This window comes from Balaenoptera physalus, assembly GCF_965194825.1.
Source record: "Balaenoptera physalus genome assembly, chromosome: 16".
In the NCBI taxonomy this organism is placed as follows: domain Eukaryota; kingdom Metazoa; phylum Chordata; class Mammalia; order Artiodactyla; family Balaenopteridae; genus Balaenoptera; species Balaenoptera physalus.
In genome coordinates, this window is record NC_138898.1 from 39,521,658 (window position 1) to 39,543,881 (window position 22,224).

The 22,224-nt window shown below is 39.7% G+C and overlaps 1 protein-coding gene and 1 long non-coding RNA gene across 3 annotated transcripts in view; one reads left to right on the top strand and one right to left on the bottom strand.

Moving 5' to 3' along the window:
- SLX4IP (SLX4 interacting protein) overlaps positions 1 to 22,224 on the top strand; it is a 72,775-nt gene that overhangs the window by 27,083 nt on the left and 23,468 nt on the right. The window contains 1 exon segment of the mRNA XM_082428229.1: positions 18,148 to 18,225. Within this exon segment, the coding sequence (XP_082284355.1) occupies positions 18,148 to 18,225 (78 nt within the window).
- Positions 1 to 22,224, bottom strand: part of LOC309644507 — a 44,745-nt gene that overhangs the window by 13,016 nt on the left and 9,505 nt on the right. Inside the window, exons 2-3 of one of the 2 annotated variants that reach the window (XR_014254463.1) lie at positions 15,491 to 15,578; positions 13,978 to 14,146 (exon numbers count right to left, since the gene is read on the bottom strand). This is a non-coding gene — a long non-coding RNA (uncharacterized lncRNA). Of the gene's footprint in view, positions 1 to 13,977; positions 15,579 to 22,224 lie in introns of both variants that reach the window. The other variant, XR_014254464.1, reaches the window with a different exon arrangement.

Here is a 22,224-nt window from a genome sequence, read left to right on the forward strand (position 1 = left end):
GTAAAGTTTTGTTTGTTTGTTTGTTTAAGAAAAGATGTGTTTTGAGAAGAGAGCAGAGAAAAAAATTGTCTTGCTCCGATGCCCTGGGAAGGGGTTTTATTGATGGAAATGAGCAGAGTGGAGGGTGCAGACACAGGTGGATAGGGAAGAGCTGGCCCTCAGAGCATAAGCTTGGGACCACAGGGCAAGACCAGGGGCGAGGGGTGATGACAGCAGGCATGGGCGGGGCTGGCATGTCGAGGAAAACCCTGAGTAGGGCTAGAGCTTCTTGAAGAACCTGGGCGCTGTAGAGCTGGTGGGAGAGGTGTGCCACTGAGAAAGGACGAAGACAACGTAGTAAACCAGCGAGAAGCGCAAGGCCAGGGAGGGGTGTGGGAGGGACGGTGCATGGCTTGAGGCAGAAGGAAACACATGTGTTCATGCCCTTGCTTGGGTGGCCATTGCTTTGAGACTCACACCTACCCCAGGACACCACTGGGATCCCCAGGACTCCCTGTCTGAGACTCCAGAGCCCTGCAGAGTGTCTAGTGCCTTCAAATACCAAGGGGAAAGGCCTCTTATCATGTGGACCTTCTAATAAAACCAATTAAAGGTAGAGAGAAAGTTGCTATGAAAAGAGTGGAGAACTGTGTCTGGAAACATCTCAGATCTCAGTCAAGTGAGTTCAAGCGTGACCTTGAAAACGTGTGCATTTGGAAGGTGGCGATAGAGAAAGGGCAGGGCAGGAAAGTGGTTCTGTGGGAGGGTTAGGCAGGAAGCTGGGAGGTTTGGGATAATGAAACGTTATGGGAGGCTTTGTGGAGCCTCAGGGGATGGTCAGTTCTCAGCATTCAACAAAAGAAAAATATACAAGTCGGGCGAGAGTGGGGTTTTCATGGAATGATGGAGCAGTGTCTCCTCCCAGGGCTGGGTGGCGACCGGGATATGGTCATGGTATACAGCTTTAGTCCTCGCCTGGGTTCGTCTGACCTTCTCCAGAGGCCCTTAGGGTGTCTGCCCATTGGTTTTCTACTCTTGCCTTCTCCATTCCTGGTATTTCCTTGATATTTCCATTTGTCTCGAGCTCAGCTATGTATCAATATTTAAACACGTTTTTTTTTTTACCTGGATTCTTGTTTTTAGTGGGAAGGTCTCCTTTATCTCAGGCTGCCAGGTTCCTCAGATTCAGTTTTTAGTAAGGTGCTCTTTTTACTGCAAGCTGTATTATTTAATACTGGTGCACTTTTTACTCCATACTTAACAGGTTGGTAATGTGGCTTGAGTGTGCAAAAGGTATGTAATCTGTGTCTATACCTATCCCTATAACTATATCTGTAATCAGTTATATTTTCAACTTGGACTGCCAATAGTTAAAGAATCTCGAGGTGAAGTTACGATTCCTGTTGTAAGTATAGTAGTGTGCTTATTGAGGCTTCAGGAAGATAAGAGCTTTACAATCACCTGTTGGACCATTTTTGCTTAGGTTGCCTTTTAATCGTTATCTCCTCAAGAAAGATGATTCTAAAGATTATGACTAAATTTCACAACATAATAAAAAATACTTTTGCATTCTTTATAAAATCTTATTTCCAAAGTTAGAAAATTACCTAGAAAATCAAGCTTTAATCAAGATTTATGTTCTGGAGACTTTGGAAGAAGGACTTTCTTTGAAACACAAATATTTAAAAGAAAAAAAGTGCATCCTTTTTTAAGATTCTTGAATATTTTCATCAAATGATGGTGCTTCTTTTTAAAAATTAAGCCTTCTTTAAAAGAATCTTCACTTTCATTTTGTAACTTAGAAATTTCAAATAAGCACAACAATAGAATCATACAACGAACCCCCACTTATCCATCAGCCAGTATTACATTTTTAACATATAGCCAATGTTATTTCATTTATGCTTTTTCCTGCCCCCTCCCCCTGATTTTTTTAAAGTAAATGCTGAATATCGTATTATTTTACACACAAATGATTCAATATGCACAGCTCTAAAAGATGAGGTTGTTTTTTTGTTTGTTTGTTTGTTTGTTTAAATGATCAAAGTGCCGTTAAGGAAAAAAAAAAATTCTTGATGTCATCAGATATATAGTCTGTCTTCAGAGTTCCTTGAATATCTCTTCAATTCTTTTATAGTTGGATTGTTCAAATCAGGGTCCAAACAAGGTTGGTCCACACACTGATTGCATTTGGCTGATTCTCTTTACCTTAGATAAATATCTCTTTGAACCTATGGGGACACCCCTCCCAGTTTTTGTTTTTTTTTTCTTGCTGTTTACTTGTTGAAGAAATTGGGTCAAGTGTCCTCTGGAATTTCCCACATTTTGGGTTTGGCTGCATCTGCATGGTGATGTTAACATGCTCTTCCAGCCCTGTATTTCCTGTAACCTGGTGGTGAGGGCTTGATGAGGTCTGGTCCCCTGTTGTTGTTTCTTGTGCAAGAATCCTTTGTGGTGGAGGGGGTGTACTTCCCACTGCATCTCATTGGGCAGCACGTGATGCCTGGTTTTATCTCTCATAATCTCATGTCAACAATGTGTATACGGTGAAAATGGAGTTTCTTATGATATTTTTATCAATCAGTATTTTTGATTGGTTCATTTGATATTTATATTATCAGTAAATATTGTGTCAGCAAAACAAAATTTAAAAGACCCCTTTACATATTCTTCTGAACTTTGCCGATAGCATCCATAGCTGGTTCCTTTTTTAACCTGAGCCTATATGAGATCTGATTTAACGTCTTAATTAAGATCATAAGTTATTGCATACCTATCACTTTAATATTTTACACATCAAAATGATGTAAATTTTATGCGAACTCTAAGGACTTGTGGAAGATAAGAAAAGGAAAAGCATGTGGTGGTTTTTTTTTTTTTTTCCTGTGAAAAAGTTTATCTGCAGGCTGTTAAAAAAGAGAGAGAGAGAAGAAAACAAAGAAGGCATGAGAGCTGTTCTTTGAAATCCTCCAGAGGTGCGATAATAATAGAGCTAATATGCATTGGCTTCTCATCAATTGCCTTGGTAGTTTGAGCCTTGAGTGCCTTAGACATTAGCTTTCTCCCCATGCCTCTTCACTGTTGCTATAGTATTCTTGCCAAAGGCCTATCTGTTGTGTTTAAGGAACTCGTGTAATTTCTCTCTTATATTCACTTACAGACTCGAATTTTGTTTTTGTCTTCCAACAACTCTGTAAAGTACCACCATTACTCTAGCGAGACTCTTGCTACTAATTTCATTATAACAGACCAGTAAATCAACAAAATAAGATTTAGAGCAGTGACTTCCAAACCTCAGCTGTGCATCACAATCCCCTGGAGCTTTTTTAAAATAATACGGTTCTCTGGCACCCACCTCAGATCTACATCGGGTTCTCGGATGCAGGGGATACAGGAATCCTATGCATTTGTAAAAGACCCTAGCGTTGGAGATTCAAATTCCTCGAGTGATTTAGATATGGGCAGGGAGCTCATGCTTGGGAGTTGGAAAGACTCTAGACCAGTAGGTGGTCACTTGAACTTCACAGTGGTTTATTTGATAACTGGAAGAAACAGTAGGATTGATGATAAACTTTGGGCATATTTGGTGTTTTCATCCATGGCTTGAGTGAATGCACCAAAAATGGCAAAAGGACCTAGCACCTTGTAAAATGGGATACAAATCCCAAGTGACGGTGACAATCCTGAGAGGAATGTTTGTTACAGACAAATGCTGACTAGCAAACATAGAACAGAAAACAGACTACGTCAACACAGAGGAGAAAGCAGTGACCGCATGTCATGAAGGACAGAGCCACAGTAAGGTCCTAACAGAACTCAGTGAGGCAGTGCCTGTCGAGAAAGCCAGCACGAGCCTGGGGAACGGGAACAGGAGTGTGGTCCCAGAGGGACAAACGACGGTTTGCCTTTACTTCAGTAGTTTCCCCTGACACTCCTGTGCTGCCTCCTGCTCCTCCTGTTTGCAGAGTTCCTGGAACAGATGTTTGTCTTTTTGTGCCCTCTTTCTCACCCTCATTCACTCTTCTACCATGAAGCCACCTCAGAAGTGCTGTCAACCATCTCTTAATTGTCAACTCCTAGTGTTTTCTACTTCCACCTTTACTAATGCATTTGACCTTGAAACTCTCTTTACCCTTAACTTCCAAGACCTCACTCCCATGGTTATCCCTTTTCCCGTCTGACCACTCCTGTGGGCACCTCTTTCTCTGCTGACCCTCATCCTCTTTATTTCTCGCTTGGCATGCTCCACCATGGACCTCTTTGCCCTTTGGTCAGAGTTGCCTCAGTATATATCTCCAGACATCACTTCTCCTCTGAAGTCCACACCTTATTTCCATTTGCTTCCCAGACAGCCGCTCCCAGATATCTCATAGGTCCTTCTGTCTAAAGCTTGGTTCATTGTCTTACCAATTCTCCCCACCCTCCCTGTTCCTTAGCAAGCCCCCATTCACCAAGTCAACAAAGCTGGAAACACCGTCGTTGGAATTCACCCTCTCTGCACATGTTGTTTGTTGACCACCAAACCTGTCTCTGCTTCTGTCTCTGAAGTGTCCCTTGAATGTGTCCCTTTCTCATTAGTTCTATCACGACCAATAATCCTCAGCTTCCCCCACTTGGCTTGTTGTAGCTTCTACCAATTTTAGCCACTCTGTGCCATTGTGGAAATGTAGGCCCATGTGCTACATATTCTGATTTTTCAAGTGAAGCTGAAAATACATATTTTCATGTAAACTTGCCCAATCCTTAAAATGTTTGTAACTAATTAAAAAACTTTTATAATACCACGTGCACCTTCATAGGCCACTAGTTTGTGATTTTTGATTTAAACATAAGATAAAAATATTATAAGAAAATGATAATGTAAGTGATTTTGTTGTCTTTTGGCATGGGCAAAAGCTTTATGTCAGAATTTCAAAACAATATATGTGTTTGACTAAATAAAAGTGGAAAATACTTGGGCAAAATAAAAAACACTATAAACAAAGTTAAAATATAAATGATAATATAGGAAGAAAACATGTTCAGGTAAAAGGTTAATGTAATTATTGTAAAATTATGCTTACAAATCAGTGAAAAAAATAAACTAAAAAAAGCTCTGCACCCTAATAGAAATGAACAAAGGACATGTAGAAATACAAATGTATCTGAAATAAAGTTTGTCCTTACTTACAGTTAAAGAACTGGAAATTAAAAAGCCATGAGCCGTGAGCATTAACCTATTAGGCAGGTAAAGGCTGATTGCTCAATGTTGGTATGAATATGGGGAAATGGACATGATGTTATACTCTTGGTGGGAATGTGAATTAGAATTTTTTTTCTGGAATGGAATGTGGCAATATCACATCAGTCAGAGTTTCAGCAGGATCCCGGCAAATTAGGAAAAGAGAAAATGTATTCATCATAAGAAAAATCAAAGTTCCAGAAGAACAGTGAAAAAGGCATTGGAGGCGGGAATTAAAATGAAAAAGACTGACAAATTTCTAAAATGAGTGAAGGATGTATTCTCTGATTTAAGAAATCTCAGCAGATCCCAGCAGGATAAATTTTTCAAAAGATCCTAGATATATTGCAGTAAATTCCCAAATGCCAAAGACTTAAAAGAGATCTTAAAAGCTGCCAGAAGGAAAAGACAGATCATCTTTTTAAAATCAATCAATTAATTAACAGCAAAAATATAATCCAAGGTACTGGAATGATTTTTTTCAGAGTTCTGAGAAAAAAATAATTGTCGACCTAGGATTCTATATTCTGTGAAGTTGTTTTTCAAGACTGAAGGTGAAATAAAGGCATTTCAAACATAGAGACAACTGAAAAAGCTTGCTACTCACAAAATGTCATTATATGGACTTCCAAAGGCTCTTCTTTAGGAAGCAGGGCATGATCCCAGGAAAGAGGCCGGAGGAGCAGTCAAATGTGAACAAAGAAAATGATAACTATGTGGGTACAGCAAAGCAACAGAAGTGAATAATTTATAGGATTTATAAAAATCAAGATAAAGCTAAAATCCTGGAAAGCATTGGCAGATACATAGTGGAAGAGGGGCACGGGTGATTAGTTAAAGCATTCATAGGTCTTGACTTTTTGGAGGTGGGTAAAAAGGTAGACTAGCTTTAGACTTGTTAGGTTAAATATTCATTTGAAAAATTATAGTGTGACACTGCAAGAAGGAAGAAGGGAAATGGAAAGAAGGGAGGAAAAACAAATCAATCAATCCAAGATGGCAGTGAAAGAGCTTTAAAAAGCAAACAGAGAAAAAGTGAAGCAAATAAAAAAACAATAGCTATTAATCCATATCTATTGATAATTGTGGTCAAATATTTTAAAGACTAGATTGTTAAAGATTTTATTCATGTGCTATTTATAAGAGATATTCCAAAAACATAAGACTTGAGAAAAGTCAAAAGTAAGAGGAAGGAAAAGGGTATACTAGACAAATACCACTGAAAAGCAAGCTGGAGCAGGTATATTAGTATCAAATCAAAAATATTTAAGGCAGAGAACATTACTAAAGTTAAAGAAGACCACTGACTATTGAGTAAAGGTTCAGTTTATGTTGAACATATAAAAATTCTAAACCTCTGTGTACATAATACAGTTCCTAAAAATATCATGCAAAATGGACAGAACTGAAAAGAAATTGATAAATCCACCATCATAAAGAGAGAGCTTAACTCACCATTCTCATTACTAAATTGATGAAAAGGATGAAAAGATAAGAAGGATATGAAAGATTTGACCAAAACAAATAACAAACTTGAACCAGTGGACATATTTTGTAGCCAGAGAATGCTCATATTTATCAAAACATACAGAGAACATTTACAAAACTAGATCACATTAGACTGTTAAGCAAGCCTCAAAAAATTTCACAGAATATGATCATGCAAGATAAATCACATTCTGGGGACTTCCCTGCTGGCACAGTGGCTTAAGAATCTGCCTGCCAATGCAGGGGACACGGGTTCGTGCCCTGGTCTGGGAAGATCCCACATGCCACAGAGCAACTAAGCCTGTGCGCCACAACTACTGAGCCTGTGCTCTAGAGCCTGCAAGCCACAACTACTGAGCCCACATGCCACAACTACTGAAACCCGTGCGCCTAGAGCCTGTGCTCCGCAACAAGAGAAGCCACCACAATGAGAAGCCCGTGCACCGCAACGAAGAGCAGCCCCCGCTTGCCACAACTAGAGATAGCCCACACGCAGCAACGAAGACTCAATGCAGCCAAAAATAAATAAATAAAATTTTTAAAAAAAGATAAATCACATTCTCTAATTTAGAAATTAGTAACAAAGAGATACTTTTGGAAATTAAAAAGCATATTTGTACATAATATGTGGGACAGAAAGGAAATCTGAATTGAAATCAGAAAATATTTAAAGCAAATGATAATTAAAAGACTACTTTCCAGAAGTTGTAGGGCATACCTACGTAGAGCAATTTGTAGCTTATATTAGAAAAGGAGAAAGGCTGAAAATGAATAAGTTAAGCATCTAGCTTAAGAAGTTAGATAAAGAACAAATTAATAAACTCAAGGAAAATAGAGGAGAGAAATAAAAGAATATAAAGAAATTATACAGAAAATGTATAGTAGAAAGGATTTTTAAAATAGCTCAAATTAAGTTTTTTAAAATAAATTTTCAAGAATAAAAGTGGTCAAAATCTTTTTTTTTTTTTTTTTTAACATCTTTATTGAAGTATAATTGCCTTACAACGGTGTGTTAGCTTCTGCTTTATAACAAAGTGAATCAGTTATACATATACAATATGTTCCCATTTCTCTTCCCTCTTGCATCTCCCTCCCTCCCACCCTCCCCATCCCATCCCTCTAGGTGGTCACAAAGCACCGAGCTGATCTCCCTGTGCTATGCGGCTGCTTCCCACTAGTCAAGGGCGAAAAAAGGCGAAGAGAATTACTAGAAGTAGAAATACTAGTAATGAAAAAAAGATGTAATTAGATGTCAGTGGAAATTAAAAGACTAAAGACTATTAAGAACAACTTTATGCTAATAAATTTGAAAACTTAGATGAAAGGGAAAAAAATCATAGAAAAAGATAAACTGCCAAGTTGAGCTAAGAATAAAGAGAAAACCTGAATAGATTCAATTAAACAATTTAGACCAATACATCAGAAAGTACCAGGTCTGGATATTTTACCAAGGAATTCCCTCAAAATTTAAGAAATAGGTAATTCCAGTTTTATATAATTGAATAAGAGTTAACATTTCCAACTCATTTTATGAGGTTAGTATAATTTGACACTAAAACCAGATAAGGACAATAAAAGAGAGGAAAATTACAAGTCAATTTCATTCAAACGTAAAAGCAGAAATCCTAAACTAAATGTCAGCAAACCAAATTTGGCAATGTAGAAAAAAATCATGACATCATGCCAAGTTGGTTCATCATTAGAAAGCCTGTTAGTAGTATTTACAACATTAATACGTTAGAGGAGAACAATGCATATGATAACTAGATGCAGAAAAAGCAGCTGTCATTCATGATAAAAACTCTTGGAAAGGTTAGGATTCTGTCTATAAAAAGTCTACAGCAAATATTGTTCTCAGTGGTGAAACATTAACAACATTCCTTTTATAACTGAGAGCACCACAAAGATGCTTACTACAATATTCAATAATTACTGGAGGTTCCAGCCCAAACAATAAGACAGGGAAGATAATACAGATGAAATATTGGAAATAAAGAACAAAAGGGTCATTTTGGGGGTAAATGAATACATAGAAAAGTCTAAAGGATATATGCAGACTAATTATTAGAATTAATAAGAGAATTCCATAGGTTTTTCAGCTGCAGGTCCATACACAGAAATCAATTACAATAGCAGACAGTTGGAAAATGTAATTTTTAGGAGCTAACATGTACAATGGCAACAATAAAAAAAATAGGAAGTACCTCATAATAAACCTAATAAAGTATGCAGTAAATTTATATAGAAAAATGTTAAACTTTATTGAAAGACATTTTAAAAGTCCTTAAAAATAATTGGAAGATCTACCATGTTAAGTGCATAGGGAGTCTCATTATCATCAAGATGTTAGTTTTCTTCACCTTGATCTATAGATTCAAGGCCTTTCTAATCAGACTCCCAACAGGGTTTTTTTATGCAGCTTGACAAGCTAATAATTAAAAGTTCTGTGACAGCATGGAGGGCCAAGAATAACTCCAGGTAATCCTGATGAAGACTAGAAACAGTGTTGGGGAGCAGGAGAGGAACGTGCACTCCTGGATATTAAGATTTATTATAAATAAAGCTCAGGTAATTAACACAGTGTGCATTGACTGATAAGTCAATGGAATAAAATAACTCAGAAAGACAGGTCTATGTATGACAGAGCTGGCATTTCAGATCAGTGGGGACTTTCTATTGACTATTCTATTGGTTATTCATTGGGGTAAGAATGAAAGTGGATTCCTCACAGATAACCATACACAAAGTCAATGTACACAACATTGAGATTTTTAAAAAAAATCAGATTATAAAGCAGCATTAAAAAATCATGTCTCCATCTTTGTAAAAAGAGAGAATATATATGTGATTATATATCTTGAGAAAAATCTGGAGGGTATCAAAGTCAAGGTGACAAAGTGACTATCTCTGGGTGGTTGGATTGTTGATGATTTAACCTTCTCTTTATGCCTCCTTTTTTTTTTTTTAATTTTATTTATTTTATTTTTGGCTGTGTTGGGTCTTCGTTTCTGTGCAAGGGCTTTCTCTAGTTGCGGCACGCGGGGGCCACTCTTCATCGCGGTGCGCGGGCCTTTCCCGTTGCGGAGCACAGGCTCCAGACGCGCAGGCTCAGTAATTGTGGCTCACGGCCCCAGCTGCTCCGCGGCATGTGGGATCTTCCCAGACCAGGGCTCGAACCCGTGTCCCCTGCATTGGCAGGCGGATTCTTAACCACTGCGCCACCAGGGAAGCCCTATGCCTCCTTTTTGTTTAGTTTTTTTTTAATACATTAAGTATACATTACCTTTAATTTGAAAAAAAAATTTTTTCATTTCCAATTTTTTCCCCTATTTTTACTAGTTTAGTCTTCTTTTAGATTATTTTTTAGAATTCTTTTTGGCAACTTCCAAACTGCCTCTTCCCTTCACACACAAAAACAACATTTTCATTGTGATTTTGGTTGGAATTGTCTGGTGCATAATAGGCACCCAGTACATTTGTTAAATAAATAAATACGGGAACAATTCACATCTTTATACCGGTTAGCCCTTCCAACCAAGAACATGGTATGTTACTCAAATCTTTTCAAGTCCTTTTTTTTTTTTTTTTAATTAATATAACCTTTGTGATTTTTTGAAATACAGATCTCACACATTCATACAATTATCGTTTTCTAAAATAGTATAATCTTTCCATTTTTCCCCCACCTTGAGTCAACCCCTTAACTGTATATCTTTACCGTCAGGACTTAGAAGTGTCAGAAAGATGATTTAAACATAGATAAATACATCCTGTGTAGTGAGATTAAGGACCAGGGTTTATTTAGCTTAGAATAAATGACTGTATTGCAGTTGAATGCCTATCTCCAAGCACGTGGTAGTGGCCAGCTTTCCTTCAGCTCTGCCAAAGACAGGACACAAGAAAATGAACTTCAACTAAAGTGTGAGCAATTCAGATTAGAGATTGCAAACTGGCAGTGCGAAGCCAAAGCGGCCCTCAGAAACATTATTTTGGACTGCGCGGCATAGTTTAAAAATTTGAATTCATTGCTAATTTAAAATTTGGGACATCTCACATAAAAATTTAGATTTCCAGCTTTTCTGGCAAAGCTTAAAATCTGGTACCCTGCACCCGAGTTTCCAGCAGCAGCTGACGGCTGGAGTTCAGTAGCTGCTGCCCCGTTTAAACCAGGTGTGTGCTTTCTCCAGTTCACCTCTGTCAGAACCCAGCACTTTCCTGTTACCTGTCTTGCCCCTTAAGCATTTAAGTGTGCAACCTCAATTCAAGTGGTAAAGGAAGAACTGAGTTGTACATGCATAGGCGTGGCATTTTTCATTCAGCCTTTCAGTATTGTTTTTAAAATATGGTTTAAACGAAATTGAGTTATTTGTAGCGAGGTGGAGGAACCTAGAGTCTGTCATACAGAGAGAAGTAAGTCAGAAAAACAAACACCATATGCTAACACATATATATGGAATCTAAAAAAAAAAGGTTCTGATGAACCTAGGGGCAGGACAGGAATAAAGACGCAGACGTAGAGAATGGACTTCAGGACACGGGGAGGGAGAAGGGTAAGCTGGGACAAAGTGAGAGAGGCATGGACATATATACACTACCAACTGTAAAATAGATAAGCTAGTGGGAAGCAGCTGCGTAGCACAGGGAGCTCAGCTCTGTGCTTTGTGACCACCTAGAGGGATGGGATAGGGAGGGTGGGAGGGAGACGCAAGAAGGAGGGGATATGGGGATATATGTATACATATAGCTGATTCACTTTGTTATACAGCAGAAACTAACACAACATTGTAAAGCAATTATACTCCAATAAAGATGTTAAATAAATAAATATGGTCCTAATAAGCGGGAAGTAGAGTAGGTGACTTCTCAGAGATCTTTCTTGTCCTGTGAGTCTGCGATCCTGTTGGAATAAATCCCATGGTTCAAGAACTCTTTTTCTCAATGTACATGGTCATCAAAGCTGCAGTGGGCCCTGTGCAAGACAAGGAGCCCACAGAGGTCATGCTTCATCTGGCATCCTCGTCTTGGGCACAGGAAGTTTGACAGCTATTGCAGAGGGACCTGCTTCAACAACCAGCAGTTCAAACAACTAGCTACCTCATTTAGAAGGTTTGTTAAAACTCTGTGTTGCTTTTATGCATAGTTATGTAAATGTGAGTGAAGGATTTTGTAGGTAACTTCGAGTTTTATAAGTACTCAGTATCACATCATTCCCATCATTACCGTGGGGACCATCGTTTTGAATATCATTTCATCTGTGCTTGAATGTTATCTAATCATGGTTTTCATATTTAATGTTAAGGGCATATTTTTATAAACAAAATAGTGGGAAAGTGGTATGTGAAAGAAATCTAAAGTGATAGTTTCTCAGTATGTTTTATTCTAATTTTTGTCTGCCCTGAGAAGCTTTCTCATTCAGTGTTAACACTCTCTGATAGATCCTGTAGATAATAAAATTAATAGCACATGCGGCCCGTGGTATTACCTACAAAGTCAGTTAGGTTACAGGTAGAAAATTTGTTATTTTCTAAGTAAATTTGGCCTCAAGTAATTATTTTGTTCACAGGTTTGTTTGTTTTTTTTAATGGAACTAACCAGTTTGCCCATTTGTTTTGGCATCAAATAGACATAGCTTTATTGTGACTCAGAGTCCAGTTCTGTCCTTATTTAAAGACATGAAATGTTATCTCAAGGGAACTTTTTTGGAGTCTCTAAATGTCTTGGGTAATAAGTGAAACTTTTAGCCCAGGATCAAATATTCCACTTACCCACCCAAATTGTTTCCCAGTTGTGGTCTTAGACTAGGATCCTGTGTGTGTATTCTTAAACTTAGGACAGGACTCTTGTTTTTTGGTTCCCACAGAACAGTTTCTTTCTACAACCCCACCTACATCAGCAATGGTGAAGGTCGCACTTGGGCCTACAAAATGTTTCAAAGGGCTCCATAAAGGCTTTTCAAAGACGGTGTCTCATACTTAGTTTTTCCTTTATGTTTCAAGAGATGGCATCAAGCTTACGATTTCTCTACCCTTGACTGTCTGATAAGGACTGATATGACTTTCCGAATAGGCACAGTTTCAGAAGTCATGAGTTATAACTTCATTTCTCCTGAACTAAATAGCTTTAAAACACACATATTACCCATCTTTTAAATATATTATATGTTCCTGGCCTAGTCTAGCACCAAGACATTGTCAATACTTGATAGGTATCAGACCCTTCCTTCCTACTGTCTTATTAGATCTCACCCAAGTCTTCAGCTAGTGAATGAGCACTGACTCATGACCTCAGACTGGAGAGTCTCACGTCTGAACTGGTGCACAGTATGGAGCTGCTTCTAGTTCAGCCCATAGTCATCTGATTGCCACCAAGTGCCCTTTCGTAAAACAAATGTAGACCAATATGAGACCACTATCACACCTGCTTAGGTAAGCTTACCTTTGCTGAAAATTGAAGTATGTATAAATTTAAGATTTGGTTTCTTCGAAATCAATTTTAGGACTGAATCTTCATGTCGTGTGTGTTTCAGACTTCGAATTGTAATTATAGCTTTAGTCTGAACCTGCAATTTCCTGCAGCAGCTAAAGAAGCCATCAAAATTAATAAATGACTGGCATTCTAAAATAGCATGCAGGTTGAAAATTTGTATTTAGGCAACTGAGATTTTTTCTTTAAAGTTCAAATCCTGAATGGGGGTCATTCTCCAGAAAAACTAGCCTGATCTCTTTAAAAGGTCAGAGTTATGGAAAAAAGGAAGAGATTATTTTATTATTCTAGGTGTTAAGAGACATAACCAGATGCAATGCATAACCTTTGGTTGGAGTCTAGTTCAGGAGGAAAGTCAGTGATATACATTTTGGGGGCATTTTGAGAATTTGAACATGGACTGGCTATTTGAGCAATAATGTCATGTCAGTTACGATCATAGTATTTTGTGATATAGGAGAATGTCATTGTCTGGGAGTCTGTGCTTGCATATTTAGGAGTAAAACGTCATGATGTCTACTCTGAAATGGTATAGCAAGTGGGTATATGAAATATGATACAATATTAACCATTACTGAGTATAGATGGTGGGCTTTTGGGTGTTCATGGCACTGTTTTTCCTCTTTTCTGAGCGTTTGAAATTTTTCATGCTTGTGCGTGATGATACTAAGGAAGCAGTCACCTCCGGGAGAGAAGTGTTGTGGGACACAGTATGTCTTGCTGAGGCTACCCTGTGGTTTGGGAGAAGGCTTTGCTGGAGGGGAGCCATGAAGTGGTGGGCGGAGCCCACTGTGAAGGGTGCTTACCTGCCCGGCTGTCCAGGGGCTCAGCAGGCTGACCCAAGGCAGTTTCCCAGGCTCCCCGTGAATTGGTCTCCTAGTCGCCGTGGGAGAGGGCTTCCCACCATGATGCACTGGACCACAGCTTCCCCTTGGCAGTCTTGGGGAAGCTCAAGTCATGTTGGCCAGGAATCCCCTGGAAAACAAGGGAAGCTGGATAGTTTTACAGTAAAAACTCCATGTTGGATATTTGCTCTTAGTGTCTTGGGACTATGAAATGTAACACCCCAAATAAACGACCACTCCCTTCAAAAGTATTACTCATTGGAGCACAGTACTACTTAAAACTAATCTATTGCCTTGCTAAGCCAGGATGGAATTTGTTCAACTCATATTTGATTTTTTTTGTTTGTTTTTTCCCTTTCTATTCATGAAATCTCTGAATTTCTAATAAAGCCATTTGGAACAGTTTATTTTAGACAGAATGTGAAATGAAATAGTAGCAGAACTCTGTCCTTAAAACATGGACCACCCTTTCTTTCTCTCACAAATATTACTGACCCCTGCCTCCTTTTTTTCTTGGATACTTAATGTTCTTTGGTGAAGAACAGAAGGAAGTACATGTGGTAACAAGTCGTCATCTGCAGCTTCATTGGGGGTTGCAAGGTTGTCTGTAGAAAGGTAGCCGGAAGTGCAACAGCTCTTTATAAAGTACGGAATGCGGGAGGCACAGGGATGGGAGACTTTTGGGGCTGCTTGGGGACCATGGGAGACGATGGCCTCCTGCTGGTACTGGACATCTCATGACATTAAGCAACGCAGAAATATAAATTATTTCTAGAAGTAGACATACCTGAAGACTCCTGGTGGAAAGGTGCTTCCACTACAAAGCAGTCCTCTCTCTAACCCCAATCTCTTTCTGTGGCTACAGACAGTTTTTTCAAATTAAGGAGGCCCACAGTAGCTCAAAGAAAACAGGCATCCTTAAGTGTGATTTATAAGTGCCTCTGGATCTTGGAATACCATTGCCATGTAGTTTTCAGATGAATATCACTTTATGATTTCCATTTTGCTTCTTCCCCCGCTGGCCCTGACCCTGGTTCCGGGCACTTAGAACATCAGCGTTGCAATCTGGTGCCCAAGAAGGGGAAGCAGAGGGCCTCCTGGATTCTTTGCCAAGCTGCTATTTAGCTTTCGAGAGTAGTGCAGCTTTACATTAACCCTGGATAAGTACAGAATCTCAGTAGCCTGCTCAAGTCTGTGAAGCCAGTTTCATTAAAGAGCAAAGATAATGTAGTCTTTATCACTGCCTGTTATCTATGGATAAATGAAGTACAACTCCCTAAGCATTTCAGTTCAGTATATTTCAACAGCAGTGAGTTTCTTCGTTTACATATCAAAATTAGTTTGCCATAAGAACTGACATAAATACTTCTTGTGCTTTCTCTCTCTTCAAGTTTCTCTTTAAACAATAAGGTTTCCTACAGCCAGTAGAATTTGAACTAAGCAGGTGCAAATCTCTTTTACATGGTAAACTTACCATTTCTCTTATAGGTGCCATTCGACAGGGTTTTCCACTAAAACCATAACAAGACACCAGCTGAGGAATGATTGCCTTTAACATAATCCTGTCCGGGAGGGTGGGGGACAGAAGAGGAAAGATTTCGATAAACTCATTTCTCCTAGTAATGTCAGTAGTAAAACAGTCAGAATTTGACTTATACTGCTTTATTTTTCTATAGGGGAAAGTGTCCTACTGAGACAGCTGACCAAGCAGGATTTAGTTATTACTCAAGTGGTATCTCCAGATACCAGGCTTCCTGAGCTCGAGCTCGAGCTTTCCTAGTCGACTTCAGATTTAGCCCCTTCCTACTAATAACACTTTATCGCTGGAGATTTTGTACAGGGAAAAGAGTTTTGAAAATTTGAGCATGCCATCGGACTCTTGATCACCTGGAACTATCAGCATTAAGTGTGATCCACCAGCAAAGGCAGAATGACTTCGATATTGCATTTTTGTTGTTGTCAGTCCTTTGGAAGACTTACATGATAAATCATTACTTTGAAAATCACCTTTCTTTGTGTGTTTGTAAATCCCAAATTGTTAAGGACTCCTCTCTCACCATCCCCCTCCCCCAGCAGTAGGACAAATAAACAGATGTGGATGTCACTTCCACTCTCTCGGTGACCTAAGGGCTGAAGTATTTGTTTTAAAGCACTCAGAATAATGCCAGTGGTGTGCATATTTTGTTTGACACTTTAAGCAGAAGAAAGCCACATGACCAAAGTGCAATCCACTTCAAGTATGTTAGGAGAAAATATATTTCATCTCAGTAAATGTGGAGATTATCCCATCATAGATGTCACTGTTATTTTGAAATCCCCGTGACTGAAGCAGTTGTGCTGTCAGAGCCGTAGCTTGTGTAGACAGAACATCAAGTCTGTGGTCACTGATGTTCTGGATCTGTCTACGAGGGTGACAGAAGGATACTTGAATGTAAAACTGGAAACTTTAATTGTATTCTTTATGTACAAGTTATTTCAAAACAATCATAATGATAGTCTTTGGAGAATCCAGTGGGCTTGGAGACCACCTCTTTTAACTCCTGGACCTTCCAATTTCATGAATAAAATACTGTCTTTAAGAGTTAGCAATTTTCTGAGGTTGTTTTAGGACCTGGGAACCCTCACCAATCTTTGGTGGGCCTTTCACTTCTGATTCTTCCACCAAGTACTGGACTGTGTTAACCGGACGTTTTTACTTGATTATTTCAGGAGAGTCATCAACAGAGTAGTTTATACCTGGAGGGGCGCTGGAAGGAAGGAAGGAACTATGCTGGTACTTCCTGTGAGCCACCTGAAATTCCATTGCCACCCTGTAAGGTGAATGGTAATGTCTCCATCATCACAGATGGAATGCACTCCTTTGGACCAGGCTTCTTTCACTTAACATCATGTGTGTGAGATTCAGTTCTGATATTGCCTCTAGTTGTAGCTTATTCATTTTTAGGGGCAGAGTAGGATTGTACTGTGTGACTATTACCTCCTCCCTTTTTTTCAATTAAAAATTCTACTTTTGATGGGTATTTGCATTGGTTCCAGTTTGGGACTATTGTGAAAAGTGCTCTTAATGTTCTGTGTGTTTATGCTTAAGTTCAGCTTTCGATGTTGAAAGAAGCTGTACCATTTCATACTTCCACCAGCAGTGCATGAGAATTCCCATTTGCCCACATTATTGCCAACACTTGGTGCTCTTGGCCTTTTTCAGTTTGGCCATTCTGGTGGATTGGAGAGTTTTCTTTCTGCCTCTTCTCTTTTCTTGGGTTGGGGGGGAGGTTCACGTCCTATTTCTTTTCATCTCATCAATAACTTATTTACAGGCGAAATACACCCATCTTCAAATAGGTATTAAACTCTTCTTTCTGTGAGCTGATAAGTAATGAGCATCAGAAGGTGGCCAAGATTGGTGCACCAGCTCAGCCTGAATTAATCCTCCAACCTGGAGGGACTGGTTGTTAGACCTGTTTGGTCAGACCTCATTTATTCCAATTTACAGATAAAGTAACTGAGCTGCTTCAGGGACTGGAGGCTATTCCAGGTGCCGTGGCCGGGCCTCCTGGAAGAGCTAAGCGTACACTGTTTGTTCACCCCTTCCTCTAAGCGAGTCCCTCTACGGATTCTCTTCATCTTTTACTCACTAGGTAATCATTGAATGCTTACTGGATGGCAGGCACTGGGCTGGGCCCGTGGGATTCAGTCACAAACAAGCTTATTATCTAATGCTGTCTTCTTTCACTTTACAGGTTTTTGTTTTGTTTTTTTAATTTTTATTGGGGTATACTTGATTTACAAAGTTGTGTTAGTTTCAGGTGTACAGCAAAGTGATTCAGTTACACATAGACACATATTCATTCTTTTTCAGATCCTTTCCCCATATAGGTCATTAAAGAGTATTGAGTAGAGTTCCCTGTGCTGTACATTAGGTCCTTGTTAGTTATCTATTTTATGTATAGTAGTGTGTGTATGTTAATCCCAAGCTCCTAATTTATCCCTCCCCCTCCACATTTCCCCTTTGGTAACCATGGGTTTGTTTTAGAAATCTGTGAGTCTGTTTCTGTTTTGTAAATACGTTCATTTGTATCATTTTTTAAATTAGATTCCACATATGAGTGATATCATATGATATTCCCTTTACAGGTTATGGCTTTCAAATCACAGCCTACTTCCTCAAGAGAGGGATACGTCTCCGCTGCCTCAGGGGCTCACAGAATGCAGGTGAGAAGCCGATTTCTTGGGTCGTCAGGCATTCTGTACAATTAACGTGTCCTTAGAGAAGGGGTGAAAACTAAGGAATGAAGATTCCTGGTTGCCTCATAGCCTTCATGACACTTAGTATTTGCAAGCACTTATGATTATTTGTGTTTCATCTTGCACTGTTTACTGCCTGCCTGAGCGCAGTGAGTGGTGCCACGCTCCACTTTCCTTTCCTGCTGCATCTCAGCACTTTCCTTGAGTTTCCAGAGAGACTGGACAAGCAGTTAAACTGTGACTCACTTCACCATTGTCCGTGCACACCAAGGCCCAGGAGTACAGAGCAAGCACGTGCACAAGAAGATGCTTTCCTAGGTGTGTGATGAGGCCTGCTTTCCCCCCGCCCCAGCCCCTGTTTCCCCAGGTCAAGACGCCCACTGAGGAAATGATTTCAGACGTGTCCAGCCAACAACAACAGAGTCAGATGCTAACGACCGGAAAGAAAATCTAGCTCAGCTTCCTTGGATGATTTTAGTACATAAGACATGAAACAGGGACTTTAAAAATTAACTGTGCGGAGGTTTGCTCTTGGTATCTGCAATTACCTGCACTTACTTTTTTTTTTTAATGCATCTTTATTGGAGTATAATTGCTTCACAATACTATGTTAGTTTCTGTTGTACAACAAAGTGAATCAGCCATATGCATACATATGTCCCCATATCCCCTCCCTCTTGAGCCTCTCTTCCATCCTCCCTATCCCACCCCTCTAGGGCATCGCAAAGCACCAAGCTGATCTCCCTGTGCTATGCTGCTGCTTCCCACTAGCTGACTATTTTACCTTTGGTAGTGTCGATGTTACTCTCACTTTGCCCCAGCTTCCCCCTCCGCCCACCCCCCTCCATGTCCTCAAGTCCATTCTCTATGTCTGCGTCTTTATTCCTGCCCTGCCACTAGGTTCATTAGTGCCATTTTTTTTTAGATTCCATATATATGCGTTAGCATATGGTATTTGTTTTTCTCTTTCTGACTTAACTTCACTCCGTATGACAGACTGTAGGTCCATCCACCTCTCTACAAATAACTCAATTTCATTTCTTTTTAATGGTAATATTCCATTGTATATATGTGCCACATCTTCTTTATCCATTCCTCTGTCAATGGACATTTAGGTTGCTTCCATGTCCTGGCTATTGTAAATAGTGCTGCAATGAACACTGTGGTACATGTCTCTCTTTGAATTATGGTTTTCTCAGGGTATATGCCCAGTAGTGGGATTGCTGGGTCATATAGTAGTTCTAATTTTAGTTTTTTAAGGAACCTCCATACTGTTCTCCATAGTGGTTGTATCAATTTACATTTCCACCAACAGTGCAGGAGGGTTCCCTTTTCACCTCAAACTATACTACAGAGCTACAGTAATCAAGACAGTATGGTACTGGCACAAAAATAGAAATATAGATCAGTGGTACAGGATAGAATGCCCAGAGATAAACCCACGCACATATGGTCACCTAATTTATGACAAAGGAAGCAAGAACATACAATGGAGAAATGTCAGCCTCTCCAATAAGTGGTGCTGGGAAAACTGGACAGGTACATGTAAAAGAATGAAATTAGTACACTGCCTAACACCATACACAAAAATAAACTCCAAGTGGATTAAAGACCTAAATGTAAGACCAGACACTATAAAACTCTTAGGGGAAAACATAGGAAAAACACTCTTTGATATAAACCACAGCAAGATCTTTTTTGACCCACCTCCTAGAGTAATGAAAATAAAAACAAAAATAAACAAATGGGACCTAATTAAACTTAAAAGCTTTTGCACAGCAAAGGAAACCATAAACAAGACGAAAAGACAACCCTCAGAATGGGAGAAAATATTTGCAAACAAAACAACAGACAACGGATTAAATTCCAAAAATATGCAAACAGCTCATGGAGCTCAATATCAAAAAAACAAATAATCCAATTAAAAAATGGGCGGAAGGCCTAAATAGACATTTCTCCAAAGAAGACATACAGATGGCCAAGAGGCACATGAAAAGATGCTCAACAGCACTAATTATTAGAGAAATGCAAATCAAAACTACAGTAAGGTATCACCTCACTCCCGTCAGAATGGCCATTATCAAAAAATCTAGAAACAATAAATTCTGGAAAGGGTGTGGTGAAAAGGGAACCCTCCTGCACTTTCTTAACTTTAAGTGTCAGTTGACTATGTTACTCTCACAGTGGGGCCTTCCACTCTGTTCAGTTCTCTTAGTAAAATAAACCAGTTAACTTTGTATCTGTTAAAATACAGCCTAGCTACCCTTCCTGGTAGGGACTGCCATTGCCTAAATCTTTACTTTATTTAAATATTGACATAATATAAATCTCAGTTATAACCTAAGCAGAGTGAAAGGGTACATAAGTGGCTTTCTGTTTATATAATACCTGGCACCAAATTGTTTAAAATCTGCCGTTCTAGCATTCTTATTTTCTTTTCTTTTTTTTTTTTTTTTTTTTTTTAAATGTGTGGTTTTCTTATTGTTTCTTCCTCTGCAATCTACTTAACAGAGGAAGGGTGTCAACCAACATGCGTTGTAAAGAGAGTAGTCTGCGATTGCAACTAATTCCTTGGCCCTGCTAATTGTACTTATACGATGTACACAAATACAATTTGCAATTGGGTTTTTCGTGTGGTTTTTTTGGGGTTTTTTTTTTTTTTAATTTATTTATTTTATTTATGGCTGTGTTGGGTCTTCGTTTCTGTGTGAGGGCTTTCTGTAGTTGTGGCAAGCGGGGGCCACTCTTCATCGCGGTGCGCGGGCCTCTCACTATTGCGGCCTCTCTTGTTGCGGAGCACAGGCTCCAGACGCGCAGGCTCAGTAATTGTGGCTCACGGGCCCAGTTGCTCCGTGGCATGTGGGATCTTCCCAGACCAGGGCTCAAACCCGTGTCCCCTGCATTGGCAGGCAGATTCTCAACCACTGCGCCACCAGGGAAGCCCTCTTTTTTTTTTTTTTTTTAATTTATTTATTTTTGGCTGCATTGGGTCTTTGTTGCTGTGCGCGGGCTTTCTCTAGTTGTGGCGAGCGGAGTCTACTCTTCATTGCGGTGTGCCGGCTTTTCATTGCAGTGGTCTCTCTTGTTGCAGAGCACGGGCTCTAGGCACACGGGCTTCAGTGATTGTGGCTCGCGGGCTCTAGAGTGCAGGCTCAGTAGTTGTGGTGCACGGGCCTAGTTGCTCCGCGGCATGTGGGATCTTCCCAGACCAGGGCTCGAACCCGTGTCCCCTGCATTGGCAGACGGATTCTTAACCACTGTGCCACCAGGGAAGCCCTAGCGTTCTTATTTTTGAGAGGAATCATTTGATAGAACTGATCATTTTGAATTCTAGTTCTGATCCACTAATGAACTATATTTCAAGATTGTGATATTGGGGGGGCAGGGGTGCAAATAATGAATTCTGAGGCTCAGTTTCCCCTTCCATAAAGCAGGAAGTAGACTCTTCACCTTTTATCTCAATAAGATATTGGAAGAATTAGTGAATAAATACTAACTGCTTTGTTAACTTTGTTTTTCTGCCTTTTCAATGTCCTCCCTCGCCACCTAGCCAGATATAGCACCCATGTGGGTCAAAGTTTAAACACACTAGACCCCCTGAAATGGGGGTTTCTGCATGAGAAGGACTAGAGAGAGTCAGATCAGAATAGCAGGTTAGGCCCCAGTCGTGGAGACTGAATGTTTGCCCGTCGCATGGTGAGCAGTGAGGAGCCAGGGTGGGGTTCTGAGCAGGGTAAGCGGAGCTCTTGTTGGAACTGCTACCCCGCTTGCCCTGAGTAGAATGAATTGGAATAGAGAAGAGTGACCCTCCCAAGGAGACAACAGTGGTCCTGGTGAGGAGAGAGCAGATCCCGGAACATCAGCTTACTAGGCCTTTTGGTATCATTTAACCTCCCCGAGTGGTGTGAGGCATTAACTGTGCAGAAGTTGTGTGTCTGTGTAACTGACACCTTCATGCTTGGCTTC